Below are 12,669 nucleotides of genomic sequence, written 5' to 3' on the forward strand. Positions count from 1 at the left end.
GGATTTGTGCTGAAAAGTGTTGATAATACAGGGATGTTTTCATTATTGCTGAGCAGTGCTTACACAGAGTCAAGGCCTCTTCTGCTTCTCACCCCACCCCACCAGCAAGTAGGTGGGGGGGCACAAGAAGTTGAGAGGGGACACAGCCAGGACAGCTGACCCCAACTGACCCAAGGGATATTCCAGACCATAAGACATCATGCTCAGCATATAAAGCTGGGGGAAGAAGAAGGGGGGACGTTTGGAGTTATGGTACTTGTCTTCCCAAGTAACCGTTACGCGTGATGGAGCCCTGCTTTCCTGGAGATGGCTGAACACCTGCCTGCCCATGGGAAGTGGTGAACGAAATCCTTTTTTTGTTTTGCTTGCATGCACAGCTTTATTTCACTTATTAAACTGTCTTTATCTCAACCCTTGAGTTTTCTCTCTTTTACTCTTCTGATTGTCTCCACCATCTCACTGGGGGGGGAGTGAGCGAGTGGCTCTGCAGTACTTAGTTGCCAGCTGGGGTTAAACCACACAAGGGGCTGTGCGGCAATCTAGCCCAGAGGTGTGGGATGCACTCAGATGCAGAATGAGACCAAAGGCAATAAAAGTTTTCAAAATAGGAGCTTGTGGGTAGCTAACAGAGAAAATCCAAACCAGGCTTACACTGAGAGCAAACACAGAAAGGGCTGATGTTTCTGACCACCTTTTGTAACTGCATTGGCAAGCTTAGCAGAGACATTTACAGACAATTTACCTGGTCTGCTTTGGCTCTTCTGCGCATGTGCCTACACATATATACAGCATCAACACAAACTATCAGCATCCCTAAGGCACCACATGCTTACCACGGTCCTTTTTTTCCCAGGAAGATAAAAACAGGGGAGCAGTTCTATCACTGCAAGTCTGATAAAAAAGCCTGCCCTCACATTCGGGTGGGAGACATGAGACACAACAGGCACGGCACAGCAGCATTGCTATGAGGGCTGGGGGTGCACAGGAGTGCAGGCGGGGGACAGAGAAAGGAGGTGATTTTCCTCCAAAAGTCAGAGGAGCATTCAGTAGGTGAGGAGGGGGTGGTAGTGGCCAAAGACTCCTGGGCTGAAACTGGGAATTCAAGATGCCACTTGCAGGCGTTCACCACTTGGAGTCACCGTTGGCTCATTATTGAGTCAATTCCAGCCCTGGAGCTTGGGATCTCCTCTCAAGACGTCTCTCTAGAGAAGGACCCTTTATCCCACTGCTAGAAATGGCCATGCTCTGGTTTTACAAGACTTGTTCACTGGCAAGGAACTAGCCAAGGCGTGAGAAACAGTACCGAACTTAAGCTTTTCTTAAGCTGAGCAACTGCTTTTTCATCCTGCTCTTCTTTTAATAGATACATAGCCTACCTAAAAAGCAGCTGTGACACTTCTCACAGATCTCTAGCATTTAACATAGTTATTTTGGGACTCCGTATTCTCACTGTTGAAAAAGACAGGCTCGTCTGCTATGCAAAAGTACTGAGATACACTGTGTGTGAACAGAATGTGCCAACCTGCACGTTTGCACACATGCAGGACTGTTCCTCAGTGAAGTGCAGCCATTTCTGCTCTGCAACGTGGCAGCACAGAGCTACCCAGCCAGTTCAGACAGGAAGCAAAGGGGACAGTTTACAACAGATGAGCCGAGACCTACTTACATCTAGAACTTGTCACCAGTATTTCAGTCACAGAAGGGAGAAGGAAAAGAAGACGTTTCAAATGAGAAGCCCGCAAGCGTTCTCTCTTCTATTTTCTGATCATTGTGACTAAAACCACAGAGAATCAAATGCAATGGGAAGACAATGCAGAGAAATCTTTGGAGACCTGTTAAGAGTCTTACTAATTGCCTGGGCTCTGTTGTCTGAGAAACATCCCAAGGGTCATGCTGTCATTTGGACAGAACTGCAGACTGCAGAATGCCTTCCTTTCTGGCAATGCACACAGCTATCACCCACGAGAGAGACGGTTTTATCCTCTGTTTCATTAGGCTGGATGTATTTCACCCAGTGCTAGGAACAGATCTTCAAAACAATCTCCAGGCCTGTTTTCCAAGATCTGCATGGGGAATCCTCAGACAGGAACATGGATTCTCAAAAGCATCCCCACCATGTGTTCAGACTGTGGGAGACATGCTTGGATTTGCTATTTTACCTCCCAGTGCCATACCCCAAGCTGCAGCCCAGCATGTCCCCAGCAGACTCACAGTCTCCTGACCAACAAGCTGTTCTGAGAGCTGTTCTCTCCGCAGAGAGTGAGACACCCCTGCCAGCTCCAGTTGAAGCGGTGGGGACCCACCTGGTCATTTGCTGGATGCACTGAGCTCGGTAGTTCTCATAGTGGACATCGCAAGTGACATCCTTCAGGTCATGCATGTGCGTCCGGATCAGCATGTTCCGCAGCTTCACAAAGTCGCAGTGTGCCTGGTTTTCCACTGCAGAAGCAACAACAGGAGAGAGCTTGGATCTCACACCTCACCAGCCCTCTCCAGGGAGCTCCTTCTCACCTTCCAGCACCAAGGCTGGGCTAAAACTGCCCCCTAGGACTCCTTCCTCATCTTCTCCCCAGCTCTCCCCTGCTACTGCCTGGGGCTCTCCCCCTGGCCCTGGCCCAGGCCTTGATGATGCTCTGCGCTTCTTGATGCTGAGGCCAGGCTGCTAAAGTCACTGTGTTCCCAGGACTTTTTCTGGGTAAGAGGGTTAATTAAGCATGTACAGCAGAGCCCTGAAAGAGGATGCTGCTCCCAGGTACATGGGATGTCATTGTTATAACCACAGTGAGCACAGCCAGTGCTGGAGGCAAACCGCTCATCTCAGAACTTAGGACTGATCGAAAGGCCTCTGTAGGCAAAATCAGCCCCCGAGAGGCAAAGCCATGAGCAGGCAATGGTCTGGAGAGCTGAAAGGGCTGCTGTTACCACAGGGAGCCAGGCTCCAGGCAGTGCTGTGGGACTCTGCAGGGAAGCGTTGTGCTGGGTAGCTGGGTGCCTGCCGTGGTGATCTCCATTTAGCTCTCTGCAAGGCTGAGGGAAGCCGGCTGTGTCAGGCCCAGGGTTTCACAAAGTTGATCCCGCTGCCAAATGCCAGCACCCTGACAGGCACAGCCCCCTCTGGAGCCAGCAAGAGAGCAGAGCCAGCAGCTGGGCAGCCCAAGCAGCCGGCACCAGCCCACGAGTGCACACAAAAGCTTTTGGGAGCTAAAGCTGCAAGACCTTAAAGCAATGCGCCAGCATGGGGGAGTCAGCAACAGCAGCAAAAGCCATTCCAGGGTTATTCTGCCTACAGGCTTTATGAAATTTCTCCCTTTAGAAATGAAGAAAGTTAGAGACAAACACATTGTGCATCAGCACACCCTCCAGCCCAGCAACTCCAGCACATACAGAAGCAGCAGCAGAGGAGGGAGTGCAGAAGGGTTTATAATTCAGTTTGGCTGAGGGCAACGGCTTCTCCCGAGAAACTAAACTGGCAATGCCCAGCCTCCCCCCTTAATAAGAAGCCATATCCTAGTGCATTAAAGCCCAGGCATTCTTCCATTCACGCTGGAGCCTCTCTTCTTCAGTCTGTCATGGCTTCAGAGGCAGAGTCATTGCTACACCCCCAGTTACAGACCTCCTGATCCAGTCCCAGTACCTCTCTCTCTACCCTACCTTGTTCCCTGCCACGTGCCAAAGGTGGCACAGACAGTCACGGCTGTGCAGAGGTGAGCTCTCCCCTGCCGCCCCTGTTGCAAGTGCCTGCCTGTCCTTCCCCTGTCCCTGCCTGCCCCTCGCTCACAGTGCTGGCTCCCAGGCACCATGCTTACCTTCCACAATGCCCCAGGGGTAGAGCCGTCCACGGACTCGCTGGCCTTTCGCCTCCACCACAGTGTTACTGCCGATGACAGCAAAAGGAGCGCTCTCCTGGAATGAGAGGCGTCGCTGAGCCCAGCTCAGCCCAGGGCTGCCCACGGATCCCTCCCACAAGGACCAAGCTCAGGCGGAGCGGTACAGGGGGAAGGTGCTGGTAGGAAAGGCACAGGGACATCCACACGTGCCACAGCACAGGACACCACAACCCAGTTGCAGAGAAAAGCTTAAGGCACTGGGATCTGCAGGCAGCCTAATTCCCAGCCTGACCTTCTCAGCTGTCCTGAGGGAAGCTGTGTCTCTGCAGGTGCCTGCATCCCTTCTTTGAGGGGAAGCTCTACAAGGAAGCCAGAGCAGAAAGGCTGGGACACCAAGCAAGTGGGACAATGTAGGCCAAGAGCTTGTCCAAGCAGGGATGTACAGGCTGTGCTCCTCTGCTCAGAAGGGAGTCAAAGCCCGTTCCACCTTTCTGACAGGAGAAACAAGGCCATACTGCATGCACACACAGGACTGGCTCAGCTTGGGAGAGAGTCAGGCCTGGGCTGCTGGGGCTTCCAGACAGGCCTGTATGATCATATTGTCTCCCCCCATGCAACTAATGTGTCACAGTGGTGCCTCATCACTCACAAATCACTCCTCCTTGCTGATGGCATCACTCAGAAATTGGTGCTTACAAATGCTTTACAACCCAGCCTTCATCTTAAACATACAGGCTGGGGTAGACTGAGGAAAGACTGACACTGCCTGGTGGGAGAGCAGAAGTGCCATGTCTTCGTGCCACACTTGAATTCATGGCACCAGCAAGGACTTCAGCACCTTCTCCAGGCCATCTACCATGTGATGTATAGGCTGTCCCCTGGGTATCAGTAGCACAGGCCCTTGGCACACACAGGGCAGCTCTGGCTCCTTCTGGAGCAACCGACATACCCATGAGCCTGACTTCCCAGTCCCCTGCTGAGCTGATTCCTTACCTTCAGCTCTCTGTCTTGCTGCTTGAACTCCTCATCTTCATCAGAGTCACACTCAGGAAACTGGTACACTTTAATGCCAAATTTATCAATCTCTTCCCGGATCTGTGTCCACACAAGACAAAAACAAAAGGACACAACACTGAACAATACAGAAATGCTGGGTATATTCCCTGTTTGCGCTACCATGGGTTTACTGTAGCCTACAGATGGCAAAAGGATTTGATGTTTCTTCTAGAGCTGGCCTCTCTGCAGACACCACTTCCCTTCTCACAGCAGAGCACTGCTGCAATTAGATTTGCGGGTACTGTGTGTGTATATATAAATATACATACACATATGCTATATACATACATATATATCCCCTCCCTCCTCAGCCCATTGCTGCTACCACACCAAGTATACCCCTGTAGAGACAGAGCATCTAACCCTCTCTTTTAGCTTCCGGATCTCGGAGGGGATCAGGCAGTCGGCTTTGGCAATCAGGGGCACAATGTTGACCTTCTCATGCAGAGCCTTCATGAACTCAACATCCACAGGCCTCAGCCTGCAGCAGGGACAAGGAGGGACACTGTTAGCAAGGACACACTGGGCAGCTCCCCCTCCAGCCTCTCCCACCCACCCAGCACAAAGGGAAAGGAACAGCACTGTCACAAAAGCCTGCGGCAGCACTGGGACAGCCCTCAGCTGAGGCTGTATCTTAGGGAAAGCTGTCTCAGATTTTAGCTGTTGAAGGTCTCACACAGACACAGGCTGGGTATTTGCTCTCTTGCAGGCCAAATACAGCTCAAGCCATAGCCCAGGGCCCCACTCCAGCTGCCCTCCACCACAGGCAGCCAACACAGCCTCTCCAGCTGCTCCAGTCTAGGCTGGCACACAAGCCAGCAAGGAGCAGGGACTGAAGGCAGCTAAAAACTCCCTTTCCTACCCATCGGTCAGGCTTAGCTAGATGGGAAGATACAAGTCTGTGTGGCATTATTTCTTCTGATTTCCAAAACAGGCTGTAAGGCCTGAGGGAGATCCACTCTGCCTGATCACAGGCAGTCTGTCATGCCAGCGAGGGGGAGGGAGATGGTGTGATGCTCAGCTGAGGGAGAGCATCTGGACGGCTCTTCTCCTGTGCCAACAGCCCTGCCAAGGTACAAGCCGCTACAGGGCAATCCTGGGGGACAAGGGTCTTCCCTCTGGACTGAGTCACACCCCAGCCCTGGAGTAGGGGCTCTCACCCGTGCCCGAAGGGCGAGATGAAGTAGAGGCAGCAATGCACTCGGTTGTCCTGGATGTTTTTCCGGTTCAGGCCACTCTCATCACGGAAATACTGTTCAAACTGCTGGTCGATGTAGTCAGTGATGGGCTTCCAGCTGGGAAGGTAAATTCAATCAAAACAAAATCATGTGTTTAACAGGACAGTGTCTCCTAAGGACTATGAGGCAGCATCATCCCCTTCCCAATTCCAGACCCCCTTCCTGTGAAGCACCCACAGAAAACAGAAAAGGCCAAGGACTAGGAGGAAGGCAGCGGTGTCCTGCTCACCACTCAGTGTTGTTAACAGCATCTCCAAAGCCTGGTGTGTCCACTATGGTTAGCTTCAGCTTGACACCCTTCTCCTCAATGTCCACCGTGTGCTTGACAATCTCCACTGTCTGGTTGATTCTCTCTTTGAACAGGAATACGTGAGTTAAAGCCAGGCAGTAACGCTGGGATGCCCACTCACACCCGTGACAAGCCGGCTCCCTCCTTATCACTGAGCACAGGGAGTAACATGGGTTTCAAAAAACCCTGATCCAACGCTAAGGAGCCTCAAGGGAGTGGTACTGTGGGAGGCCAGCAGCAGGCAGATAGACTCTGAGAAGATACACAAACCTCTGAAGTGCTTGTAGCCCAGCTGTTCTGAACATTTTGTCCAGTCACTTGGGAAGGGGAATCCCTACCACTTTCCAGCACCCAAGAACAAAAGACAAATCTCAACATCTCAACCCAAAGGGCTAGTGCTGCTCTGCAGCCTCGTCTTCCCTTCATAGGACAGAAGAGCCCTACAGCCAAACCCTTTTTGCTTGAATGCTAGTGCCTCTGCAGCCAGCAAAGGAGGGCAGAGCAACAAACAACAGGGCTTGGATCCAGCCAAGCCTGTAGCTGCTACTGAAATAAGGAACCAAAGTACTAGTCCTTAGGACAGTCTAGATCTGCGGGCACAAGAACCGTTCACCCCGCTTTGTCCCCAACTTACCCTCTGCGTTGAGGAGCTTTCTGTCTTTGTAGAGGTCTGTCAGGAACAGGCTATTCACCAGCGTGGATTTGCCCAGACCCGACTCTCCTAATTGACAGAGCGCAAAGGGGAGGAGGGAAAAGCAAGCAACATGACCCACTAATTGACTTACAAATGAAACTCTGAACAAGGCTTTGAATCCTGAGCCAGAGGAAGTGAGAGAAATGAGCTGTCAGAAACTGTTTATTGGCATTACATTTTTCCAGCAGTGGGAGGACTTTTGCTGCAAGATGTCTCAATCCTTGTACAAATGTGATCTCCCAGCGCCTCCATCCTCCTCCTTCCTTTCCCTCAGTCCCTGGCTAGCCCTGCCTTCACCATCCAGACCAGCCACTCTGTTGGAGAAGAAGCTTGCTCGAGTGGTTTATGAGTGGTCAAGGAGGGGCCCGTTCCTGCTGGGGGAACTGTCTGACTGCAACAGAGGCTGGAGAGCAAAGCAAGGTCTGAGACAAGGACCAGAACAGAGCGAGGGGAGGATCCAGGTGCTAAGGGAGTACCTAAGGGAAGCGAGGAGAGCTGGTCCCCTCCACGCACCCACCATGTGGCCCCGTCAGCTCCATTACGGGCAGTCTCACCTGCAACCATCAGGGTGAAGTCAAAACCCTTCTTCACGGATTTCCGGTGGACCTGGTTCGGTAGAGTGGCAAAGCCCACGTACTGCTTCTCATGGTCCTGCAGGGCAGAGGTGGATGGGAGCAGGTCAGGGTGTGCCACCCCTCCTGCTCAAGCCTCACACAGCGACAGGGAGTTGGACTCAAAAAGCCCGAGGCAGAGCCAAGGGTTGGAGGAGAGGTCGGTCCCTGCCCTGGCAGTGGTGCAGGGCAGGGCACGCTCCTCCTCCAGGCTCAGGGACTTCTGCCCTTCCCGCAGGTGGGCACGGAGGCCGCCTCCTTCCAGCCGCAGCCCTGCTCGGCTGCTCTTACCAGCCAACACAGCAGTTCACAGCAGCCTCCCAGCACGGAAGGCACAAGGGAAAAGGCACGTCCCGCCATTCCCACCAGAGAGCACGTCTGGGGCTGCTACTGACACACAACCTTCCCAACTCTTTGCTTCTCCTGCACAGTTGCAGGCTCCCTTCATAGCAGGGTCACCAAATGTCACCTCTCCCCAGGTCTTTTGGAGTCATTTCTACATCTCTCCCTCCAGAGGTGCGTGTGGTACATGATGGAGAGCTCTCTGTAATTAGAACCCCAGGGCTTGTGGTGTCCTGAGCTGTGTCTAGAGGAAGGCGCAGTGGCTTGGCTTCTGTTTGACCTGAGACAGGATTATTTCTTGCTGTGTCACAGCCACTCCTGGCTGAGTAAGAGGAAATCCTGAATAATCTCTAGTGTTATTTCTGAAGAGACAGAAGTTCAAGGAGCATGAGAAGTGGGAAGATGTGGAAGTATTGATAACATAGGTGAGATTCTTTTGGTGAGGGTATTACATACAGAATTACTGGAGTGTTACCTACTGCCTAACCACCCCCCAGACGCAGCCCCTGTCACTGAGTGCTCTCTTACAGCATAAAAGCTGCAGCCATCCCACAAGCATTGCTCATACTGCACGCAAGGAGCGCCATGACCAATGGTGTTTTTCTCAAGCACACAGCATGCATCCTGCAGCCAGCAGCAAACACGCAGCCTGCGCTGCATCCCAGGGGCACACACCCTGCTTGTGCAGGGTACGTCCCGAAAGGCGAACACAGCTCATCTATGGGCTTCACAGCCCTGCTCCAGGTACTGCCCTCAGACTGGGGTCACCACAAGGTCCAGTGCTCACAGCTCGCACGGTTGCAGGTAACTGTGGGCCACGCAGCCTGGCTGCTCCATCCAGCCAGCCTCCACCTGAGCACCCCTGGTCTTTCACAGCCCGCACCCCCACGGCAGTGCATTCCCCTCCCCAGGCCCCATCACAGAGGGAGGGTGGGCATGGACCCTGGCAAACACCTCCCTTCTCACATACTTTCCAAGCTAGGCACAAGGGGAAGTAGCCATTCACAAATGCCTGCGCTACAGGCATCAATAGACTCTGCTTTTCAACATCACTTAAAATAAACGCACCCCTGCAATTCACACCACAGGCAAATCCATGGAGCCAGGAGTTCCTCAAAACCAGTCCCAGCTCCCACCGGGCCACGGATGCCATCAAGCATACGGCTGTCCTCACCCCACAGCTCTCTGGCACTGGTTCTCCAGGCACAGCAGGGAAGAACTCTGTTCCTAAGTTTAACTATCCCCATTCCTGGGGCACACACTCAAAGAAACAGAAATTACAATCCAGTGTGTGGAGCTTACGGCAATGCTGACTCACACCTATTTCCATACTGCAAGTGGGCAATACAGCTCCCAAGCAGACCTCTACAGCCTCTGACTGCAAGTCCCACATGTGTGAGCATCCTCAGACATCCTCAGCCAGGCAGACTACAAAGTCCTGGTGGGGACACACAGCAGGGAGGACACAGAGTCTCCTCCTCCCAATTTATGCCTGCTCTGGAGCTGCCTACTCAAGCAGGAGAGACATGGCTGATGGTCATTGTGGCCCAAGGACTCTGGTCTTTAGCATGGTCAATGCCGTCTAGAAATTCAGGTTTGGATTGGGTCTCAGACTTGGTCACTTTAGCCCTAACAGACAGAGTGACCGTGGGCTCTAGTGTCCCTCAATTCACCCCCTTGCTAACACAGCTGAAGCAATGCTGTTTTACCACCCCACAGTCCAGAATGGCAGGAAGGGGCAGAGCAAATGAAATCGGAGAAGTAAGGCAAATCAGAGAGTGCCTAAAGCGCTCCACTGGCAGCTCTAATAGCTGAGCTAAAAGGCAGTGGCATCCCAAAGCAGCAGTGCACCGAGCAGCGGCGAGACCCCAGGCTGAAAAGTGATGGCAGCTTTCACGAGCTGTAGACTGCAAAGCAATGCCTGCGTGGGGCACACTGCAAACTGCCACCCAAAAGGCTCAGTAAAGGGTAAACACAAGGTGTGCAAAGCAGGGTAAGAAATGGGATAATGGCAAGATCAAGAAAACAAGAAGAAAAAGGCTGCTTCCAGCCCGTGTCCCTTGGTGCCAGGGCTGCCTCCCAGCTGCTTTGCTTCCTGGTGAAAAACATCCATGAACACAACCAAAGTGCGCACACAACAGCCTGTGGCTCACAGTGCGAGGACGAGTGTTGCTCAGCGAGCTGCACAAATATACAACATCCTTCTCCTTGTGCTTCTTATACAGCCAACCTTTGGGTCGGAGCAGGAAGAGACCTGCCCCAATCTTTACCAGACTTTGGAAGGACAACGACAACAATCACCTGCTCTCTCCAGTGACTTGACATGTGAAATGGTACTAGTGACATGCTAATAAAACCATAGCTGAGGCTTGGGGTGTGTTTCTCTTATTTTCTTTGTTTTTAACATAGATTACTAAGGGCTGACAACAGAGACACTGGGGAGCTGAGCTCTGGTGCAACTCCTCTTACTTCAGCCAAATGTAACTGGCTGAACCTGATCTCTCGTTTCTGTTCAGCCCAACCAAGAAAGCCTGGATTTACTGTACCTCTGGTTACCTCCGCATAGCTCGGTGGAATCACGACATTTGAAATGAGCAAATCCTGGCTGGCGCAGGTCACTGCCCTTTGCCCATGACTCATGCAGTCACTTCCCTCGCAGCAAGGAAGGTCGGTGCTGAGCGCAATACCAAAAGAACTTCCCTCGCAGTGGGAGGCAGCCAGAGTCGCAAGGGGAAAAGCCCTGTCCCCAGCCATGCCTTCCTCTGACCAGCCATGGATGCACTGCAGAGCCCTGCTGGGAGCCGGTAGCCAGTGTATCTGTCAAGGGTGAAGGTAAGAGATGCAGGGGAAATTGCAGAGGGGGGGGATCCCCTTCTTCTAACAGCTTTCTCTCAGGAACAACAGTGTGGTCCCTGCACCATGGCCAGCCTAGACACACGGTTCCTCATCTTGGCTTTGTGACACCCAACGTGTGCTCCCATCCCAGTGACTGCAACAGGCACGTGCCACCATCTCTGCTAGCGTGCCAACATCAACATCACATTTAAGGAGCCCAAGTAGCCTCCTGAGCCTGGTGTCTGCCTTGCTCAAAGCTCTATATCACTGACCATCTTCATTAGGACCCAACAGGGACGCTATCTGCAGAGCAACTATGAACAGGATGGCGAGCGCTGAAGGGGATGTAGAGGGCTGGGAGGGCTACTGAAGGAGGCAGGTGGCTTTTAGGGTTGTGAAAAGCTAAAATCCATTAATTAGATGAGAGACTTGGACTGACGGAGCTCCTGGAGATATCACAGCCCCCTCCGCACGCTCCTGACCCTCGCGAGCCAGCTCCCATCAAGCTGACACAAGCCAGGACAGCCAGTTGCTGCACCGTGCTTCCCTCACCAGCCCCAGCTGTCGGGAAAGGGCCCTGGCAGGCCGAGCCAGAGGCACTCCGGCACGAAGAGCCCCTCTCCCCACCACCTCCTCCACATGCTGCCTTTGTTCCCGCTGATGACCCACTCCCACGTGCCTGGGAACGTGCCCCATGCACCACAGTGGAGGCCACCAAGAGATGTGGCCGACCTTTGGGGCCCTGTTACAAACCAAAGCACCCGAGGCCAAGCAAAACATGTCTGTATCTCCTCAGCACACACTCGCTGTTTCACTGGACATCACAGCAACACGCTGCGTCCTCACATCCTCCACTTCCCAGCTGAGGTAGCCAAGGCTCCCTGGCAGGCAGTGCCCTCCCTAGGAGTTCAAGCCATGGAACAAAGCATTGGTGGGTTCAGTTCCCACCAGTAGTAGAAAAATTTGGGATCTGTTGCACAGAGGAGAAGCCATCCCCACTACCAAGGTGTCCGCAGGGCTGTCTGTACCTCCAAGGCAGGGTGCACAGCACGGCCTCCATCACTCCTTGTCCTTCCCAATTCCCTCCTCACCTCTCTGGTGGATGTGCTGTTTAAACCAATCCTGATCTCGTGTGACTGCACCGTTCAGCCTGGGGATAAATGGGGTCTTGCTGGGTATATTCAAAAGGGCTAAAAATTAAACACCACGGGACCACAGAACATTTGAAGAATAGCCCCTACCCCAGGTCCGGAGCAAACACCAGAAACGATGGAGCTTGTGCTGGGATCCTGGTGCCCCTGCCTCCACTTCTTTGGGAGGGACACCCTCTCAGTGTTGCAGCCTCCAGTACAAACCGTCCAGCTCCCTCCCGGGGAGCCCTTCCTCCAGCCGTTCCCCTCTGGCCAGGCACGGCTGCCACATCTACATCTGCACGAACCAGCACAGCCCAGCCCCAGAGGAGAGGCAGACCCTTCGCTTCCTTTCATTGCCAGAAAGCTGCATAAATTCATCACGCAAACAATCCCCTGGGCATCTCCCGCGTACATCTGCTGCCTCGGGCCCGGGGCTGAGCACAGGAGTATCAGCAAAACTACTCGCCCGCCAGCATTTGCTGCAGCAGAAGGAAAACCGGCTAGCAAAGCACAGCATTAACGCGATAACGCAAACCAGACTGCGTTTGGGCACACACGCAGTACTAACTCCTGCCCTGAGCCCCCCCCCAGCATACACACACCATTCAGGCAGGGAATCACTGCATCAAATAACCGCACAAAAA

The 12,669-nt window shown here is 53.1% G+C and overlaps 1 protein-coding gene across 2 annotated transcripts in view; it reads right to left on the minus strand.

The window, feature by feature from the left end:
* Positions 1-12,669, minus strand: part of SEPTIN5 (septin 5) — a 45,660-nt gene that overhangs the window by 970 nt on the left and 32,021 nt on the right. For both annotated transcript variants that reach the window (XM_075041568.1, XM_075041567.1), the window contains exons 2-9: positions 7,659-7,755; positions 7,045-7,131; positions 6,351-6,474; positions 6,044-6,178; positions 5,247-5,364; positions 4,821-4,922; positions 3,807-3,903; positions 2,304-2,439 (exon numbers count right to left, since the gene is read on the minus strand). In XM_075041568.1, coding sequence (XP_074897669.1) covers positions 2,304-2,439; positions 3,807-3,903; positions 4,821-4,922; positions 5,247-5,364; positions 6,044-6,178; positions 6,351-6,474; positions 7,045-7,131; positions 7,659-7,668 — 809 coding nt within the window. In that variant the 5' untranslated portion in view covers positions 7,669-7,755. The remainder of the gene's footprint in view (positions 1-2,303; positions 2,440-3,806; positions 3,904-4,820; positions 4,923-5,246; positions 5,365-6,043; positions 6,179-6,350; positions 6,475-7,044; positions 7,132-7,658; positions 7,756-12,669) is intronic.

Source organism: Buteo buteo, chromosome 11 (genome assembly GCF_964188355.1).
Source record: "Buteo buteo chromosome 11, bButBut1.hap1.1, whole genome shotgun sequence".
NCBI lineage: Eukaryota > Metazoa > Chordata > Aves > Accipitriformes > Accipitridae > Buteo > Buteo buteo.